General features: G+C 64.5%; 1 protein-coding gene across 1 annotated transcript in view; it reads left to right on the top strand.

The window, feature by feature from the left end:
- The window catches only part of GRAMD4 (GRAM domain containing 4), a 45,482-nt gene extending 40,702 nt beyond the window's left edge, over window positions 1-4,780 (top strand). Inside the window, exons 18-21 of the mRNA XM_024737398.1 lie at window positions 455-730; window positions 1,484-1,568; window positions 2,416-2,484; window positions 2,705-4,780. Coding sequence (XP_024593166.1) covers window positions 455-730; window positions 1,484-1,568; window positions 2,416-2,484; window positions 2,705-2,809 — 535 coding nt within the window. The 3' untranslated portion in view covers window positions 2,810-4,780. The remainder of the gene's footprint in view (window positions 1-454; window positions 731-1,483; window positions 1,569-2,415; window positions 2,485-2,704) is intronic.
- Window positions 4,781-6,659: the final 1,879 nt, after the last annotated feature.

Here is a 6,659-nt window from a genome sequence, read left to right as displayed (position 1 = left end):
GGGTCGGAGGGGCCGAGCGCGTCTGCAGTGGGTGGCTTGACAGCGGAAAGGCAGGCCGGCCGGCCCCGAAGCGGAGCCGCAGAGCGCCACGCGTGCAGGGGCTTCCCGGTCCCGCCTTGGCCAGCTCGTCCCTTGCTGTGGCCTCCTAGAAGGCTGGGTGGTGACAGGGGACTCGGGAGCCCAGGGCCCTGCTCGGCCTCCCCCGAAACTCCTGCGCTGCCCGGCTCTCCGTGCGGCGGGTCGGGGGCCCTTAAACGGCTTGGCCCGTGTCGTGTGTGATACCAACTGCAGAAAGAGAACTTTGGAGAATTTAACTTTTGACCTTCTCCTGAGCCCCTTTTCTGCTGACCCAGACCGTGAACCTTGAGGGTCGTGGTCGTAGTTGGATTTATTTAAATTGTGCTTTTCCTTTAAAAATAAAAAACAACAAAATCCCTGCGCGTTGACATGGGAGGGGAAACATCTGCTTTCCGGAGGCTCTCACAGGCCACTTTCCTCCCACTGTGGGTTTCCTCTGCTGGTGGAGGGTGAACGTCAGCACATCCTTGAGAAGCCAGGGCTTGAGGGTTGCAGCGTCGAGTCAGAGGGCGGGTATTTCCAGTAGGAAAGGTCACGGGCCGCTTTTGTCCCCGTCAGCGTGTGAGAGCGGCTGGCGGTGCTGCTTGATCAACAGGGACCGCAAGATGCCCACCGACTACATCAGGAACGGGGTCCTGTACGTGACGGAGAAGTGAGTGAGGCTGCCGGCGGCTGCGGGCGGGCGCGCCCCCCGGCGGGGGCCAGGATTAAAGGGGGCTCCTCGCGGGCCCCGCGGTCCAGGCCGGCCCAGCCGTGGGGACCCCTAGCCCTGCCGAGACCCCAGCTCCTGCTGGCTCGCGGGCCCCCGGGTGGGGAGGTGCTGCCTCTGAGCTGGACGCAGCCGGGGCTGCACACCGTCATTTCCCCAGGCCCCGGGATGCCCTGGTCTGGGTGCTCAACGTCGTGTGGCGGGAACCGTGCGGTTCCCCCAGCCAGGGCCCTGGCCCTAGGGCGGCAGCAGGGTTCTTGTTACCCTCCTTCTGGGGTGTAGCGGCCCAGCTACCCCCAGGGGTGGGAGGGGGCGGAGCAGGTGCAGGCTGGGGTCTGTTCTTAGCCCTGGGGTCCCTCGGCCACCTTGCCCCCGACTCTCAGCCAAGGACCACCTGTTCGTCTCTGCCCCCTCGCTGGAGGAACTGGCCGAGGAGACCGACACACAGGTCTCTTGTTGGGCGTCCTGGGGATGCTCACGTCACGGGAACGTGAATCGGGTTTAGCGTAGAGCAGTGGGGTTTGAACCCGAGAAGCTGCGAGACTCGGTACAAATGAAATCGGTTGTAAGAGGCCAGCGCGTCGCGGCAGGTGAGGGGCCCTGTGTCTGGGCTGTGGCTGCAGCCGCCGGGCACGGTCCCCTCTGGCTCACCTGCTGGGCTGTGTTCTGTCCACCCCTGCCCCCTGCCGCCGGTAGTTACCTGTGCTTCGAAAGCTCCAAGTCCGGCTTCTCCAAGAGGAACAAAGTCATCAAGCTGGTGGACATCACGGACATCCAGAAGGTGGGTGCGGCCCCTGCTCGCCCTCACCCCCAGTCTCAGGAGCGGAGGAGCGGCGGGGTCGCGATGCCGGCGGTCGAGTTGGGAGCGGGGTGCGATTAGAACAAAACGAGGGGTGCCGTCTGGACTGTCGGGCAGGCGTCGTTTCTCCCCGCGGCAGGGCCCCGCTTCTAGGTGGTGTCTGTGCGGAGCCCCGCGGCCCGTCGTGGGGTATCCACGTGCCGCGGGCTGTGCGCTCTCTTCTGCCGGGTGGACCGGCGTCTGGTGTCCTCGCACGGACGGTGTGTATGGGGGTGGGGTGGGCAGTGAGCTGGGCCCCGGCAGCCATCTGCCCCTTGGCCCTGAGACACTCCCCTGGGGCAGGCTGTCCCGTCTCCGGCGCTTCCCAGCACTTTCCGTCGTGTCACGTGGAGCAGGTACAGGTGTGCGCAGAGCCTGACACACACACCTGGCGGGGGGGCGGGGGGGCAGGTCCACCCACGCCCCCTCTGGGCCTCCTGGGTGGGCCCCCAGGGGTCCGCTGGGTAGCGTCTCCTTCCCTCTGAGGGTGTGTCAGGAGCACCCCTGTGGCTGTGGTGGGTCCCTCCCTCCCAGAGACATGTGTGGTCGGAGGAGCAAGATTGGTTTGGGGGACCTGCTCCCCCCACGTGGTGCTCCTTGGGGGGCCCCGGCGAGGCTGGGCGGGTGTGTCAGCAGGTCTAGTGCTCCGCTCACACTGTCAGTCCTCGTCCTCTGCTGGCTGGGGAGGCCCAGGCCCGTCTGGGGCTCCGTGGAGAGCACCCTGGGGTGTGGGGAGGGTGGCCCCATCTCCAGGGGGGCCCGTGGTGACAGGCACGCCGTTGGCTTTCAGTACAAGGTCCTCTCCGTCCTCCCGGGGTCGGGCATGGGGATTGCCGTGTCCACGCCATCAACACAGAAAGTAAGTGCTGGGCGGGGGCCGGGGAGGCGGCGGCGGGGGGCCGGGCGTGGCTGTGAGCGCAGGTCGGCCAGGCTTGCGGCCGGGCAGAGGGGCCTGGGAATCCCCTCCCTCCCTGGGCAGGAGGCTGCAGCCCAGCGCAGGTGCTGGGCGGGGGCGGCGGCGGCTCTGTGTGGACCTGGCCGCGCGTGGACACGCTGCCGGTGCTCCCCCTCCCCGCCAGCCGCTGGTGTTCGGCGCCATGGTGCACAGAGACGAGGCGTTTGAGACCATCTTCAGCCAGTACATGAAGATCACGGCGGCAGCGGCATCAGGCAGTGACAGCTAGTGTTGGCTCGCCGGGATGTCGATGCGAGTTTTTCTTTTTTTAACAATTCGGTAGTGGAGAAAAATTGGACATCCTCGTGATCTTTTGCAATAACCCCCCCACCCCCGATCTGTGGTTTCTATTGTGTTGACCCTGCGTTTTACAGACCCCTTCGCTTAGGGGTCGGGACTCTCGAGGGCGCGTCTTGCGGACGCGAGGCCACCGGGAAGGATGACACGCAGGACACACCGCCAAGCACAGCTGCGCCTTCTCTGTCCCCACCGGGTGGAGACCGGCGCGGCCACACCCCGGCTCTCGGAGGCCAGCAGCTCTGCCACACCAAAGCCATATGAGGAGCACACGGGGCCCTCCCCGGGGTGAAGGACGCCGGTGACAGGCGACGTGGGGGCCCCTGGCCAGCACCATGAACGGGCCCGTCCTTTAGGGAGACCCCCGTGCACGTCCTGGGAGCGCGGTGCTGACCAGCTGGCCGGGGGCCCGAGATCGCTCCTCAGGAGGAGGCAGAGTGCCGTGCGGTGCAAAGGCCCAGGAGGACGGCCGCTTCGGGGGTGCTCCGAGCCCCGGGGCCGCCCCCGCCTCCAGGCTGCTGTGCTGGGGTGGGAGTGGACAGAGCGCCTCAGGCCCGAGGGGGCCCAGGCTGGCAGAAGGCCTGCCCACGGGGGCTGTGCGGGGACACTGGGGAGGTCGGCCGGCTTTGGGGAGTGACTGCGAGCAGAGCCCAGAGGCCGGGGTCCGCAGCCCTAGTGCCTGCACACACTCGGCGGGGAGCGGGGAGAGCCCTCACTCTCGGGGAGGTCAGAGCGCGCGTCTCGCAGGCGCGGTGTCCCATTGGGACTGACTGGCCAAAGGCCTCGGGGACGGACACGCCCAGGAGACGGCGGGGCCACCCGAGCTCGGCACACTCCCGACACGGGCACCTCCGGCCCCTCAGCTTGTCCTGAGTCCTCTGGGTGTCACGGAGATCGTTGTTTTTTGAAGAAACAGAAGATTATATTTTTTACAGAGAGCAAGCTGTTTTTCTTATTTTTGTATCGTTTTTCAGACGTAATTTTTACCTTTGCTCCCCATTTGCTGGTTGGGCGGGCGATTCAGTGGCGTCACCCCTGTCACCCCTTGGTGGGGGGACCCCGCGGAGTGCGCTCGGGAGCCACACCCACCAGCCAGACAAGCACACGCCCCGGCCCAGTCGTGAGGTCCCGGGGCCCTGCGGTGGCCGCCCAGCTCCTGGTCTCCCTGGCGTTGGTGTCTTGTGACCCTTCAGAGACGAAGGCAGAGCCCGCCCGAGACCTGGGCTTTGCCCCACAGTCGGTGCGGGCGGACCGGGTTCTGGGGGGGCTGCGGGCTCACACCCGGTGGGGGACCCCCTCTGTGCCCGGGGCAAGGCAGGGTGGGCCCGGAACTGGCCCAGGGTGACTGCGGGGCGACGCCTGTGGGCGCTGCTCAAGCCCCGCTCCCCGGGGCTGCCGTGGGCTCGACACGTGTCCCTGTCAGCACCGTGGGACTCTGTCCCCACGCACTATGGGTGTGGCCCTGCGTGGAATGGACTTGCCTCCTTCAGAGTGGCGTGGTTTGGTTTGAGTCCCTTCTGAGGAGCAAGGGAGGTGAAAACTGACCGCGTGCGGGGTGGCCGTCCTCAGCCGCACAGTGGCCCACGGCAGGTCCCTCTTCGGAAGCCCAGGGCCCCTGCCGGGAAGAGCACGGGCCTGTGCGGGCTCCCTGTCGGGGAGAGCCTGGAGTTTTATTGAGTTGTTTAATTTCTGCGACTAATCACTGAACATTCAGAATGAATGTTCAGTTTTTTCTGTCTGGAGCTCAGTCTACTGGATCTGTAAATACTCGTTACCAGTGTAACTTTTGTTCGACAAAAGGATTGTACTGTATGAAGTACTGATGAAAAACATGCCCTGTAACATTTTTTTAAAGAAAAAGTCTTGTATAAATTATAAATTTTTATTTAAATAAACCTGTAATGCTTTGTGCTAAGGTCGGGGGGCTCAGTTTTCCTGGCAGGGTCCCCGCGCACCGTGGGCACCTGGAGTGGGACAGGCTGGCACCACGGGCCCCTTGCGGTGGCCCAGGGTCCCTGTGGCCACTAGCACTAGAGGGCAGTGGGGATTTCAGCACCAAGGCGGAGGAGTGAGGTGGGCACCCAGGGAGTGGGCTGGGGGCGGGGGAAGCTGTAGACATTGGGAGGAGGGAGGCAGGGGCCCAGCTTCCAGAAGAAGGAAGCCAAGGATGGGTGGTGGCCAGTGGGGGAGGAGCGTCCAGGGGCTGGCACATGCCACGGGGGCGGGGGAGCTCAGGGATGGGGCCGAAGCAGCACTTGCAGTTTGGGGTACAGGTCCTGGCCCCGCCCAGAGGCGCCTCTCCTCGGGGGCCCTGGGCATCCCTGGGACCAGCTGCTGCTTGCAGCCCTCCCCGAGGTCTGAGGCTGAGGGGCCCCTGGGCAGAAGGGTCCTTAGTAGAGCTTGTGGCTCAGCTGGTCCAGTTGCTGGCACTGGACCCAGAGGGATGCAGGAACCTACCTGGCTTCTGAGACCCCCCCCCCAAGGTCGCACGCTGACCTGTGCTGGGGACAGACACCCAAGGGCCCCCTGCACCCTGAGCCCCTGGGAGGTAGAGGCCTGCCCAGGTCCCTCAGGGAGTGGCCAGAGCTGGATGGAAACCAGGTCCAGTGGGCCAGCTCCGTGGTGAGGGGGGCGGCCTTGGATACCACATCCGTCCACCTATCCCTTCATCCATCCATCCACCTGTCCATCCGTCCACTTCCGGCGCTGTCCTAGGTGCTGGACACAGCAGTGACGGGACAGCGGTCCCTGGGGAACCTGGCAGACATCAGACAGACACCCCCGGGAGTGCTGTCCCCTCACCAGTGACTCTTCTGACGACACACCCAGGCTGTGATTTTGCAGCTAAAATAAACCTCCTGGTCCCCTACCTACGCTTGAAGCTCCCTCTCAGCCTTTGCCCCTCTTTGTGGCGGGCCCTCTTCCGACAGCCCACGTGCGCCCCTGGCCCCGCAGGGCCAGCCCGACGCCCGTGCCTCCAGCTGCCCTCTCGTCCACAGCGAACCCCGCTCCCTGGAGGGGAACGTGGGGTGAGGAAGGGTCGGGAGCTCAGGGCGTGGTGGTGGTGGGGGAGACTCCCACCCGCCGCGCAGGTGGGCCTCCCCAGGTAACGGCCCCGATTCGCGCATTTTACAGAGGTTTCGTTATTTCACGTGTCGGTAAAGCAGCACACACGAGGCTGGTCACTGTTGAAAACGCGCAGCAACCTTCTTCAGTCCCCGTGGTTTCCTCCGCAGGCCCGTATGTTTCACTGTGTGCCTTTCAGGGCACAGCTCTGAAGGCTGCTCTTGGCTTTACCTTTTACCTGGGGGTCCAAGGGACAAAAAAAAGGGGCCGTTGGTGCCCCTGTAGAACTTGGGCCTTTGTTCCTGGGGCGACAGAGCCCCAGCAGGGCTCCCAGCAGAAGCCACCACTCGCTGCAAATCAGGAGAGCGGTCACCCCAGGGTAGCGGGTGTGGAAGGGAACACAGAGGGAGATGAAATGAACTTTCCTGCTCTTGAACCGGGGTTCTCTTCATAGGTCCTTACTGTTAATAACACAGCATGTGGGGATGTGTGATGGGTAAATAAATAAGGTCACACGCTGACCAAAGAGGGGCGCTCACAATGAGCCCAGGGTTGTAATCCTGTTCTCCCCACAGTATTTAGCCAATGGGCAAAGCCGAGTCCGACATCCTTCGCTGTAACAGAGACTGGAGTGAGGGGTGAGGCGACCCTGAAGGCTGCCGGAATCTCGGGGAGCAGCCTCTGCGGGGGAGCTGAGGGTCCGGGAGATCCCCCCG

Source organism: Neophocaena asiaeorientalis, unplaced genomic scaffold, assembly GCF_003031525.2.
Source record: "Neophocaena asiaeorientalis asiaeorientalis breed wild unplaced genomic scaffold, Neophocaena_asiaeorientalis_V1.1 scaffold242, whole genome shotgun sequence".
In the NCBI taxonomy this organism is placed as follows: Eukaryota; Metazoa; Chordata; class Mammalia; order Artiodactyla; family Phocoenidae; genus Neophocaena; species Neophocaena asiaeorientalis.
The sequence above is the reverse complement of the archived record's forward strand: the minus strand, read 5'-3'. Positions and strand labels throughout refer to the sequence as shown.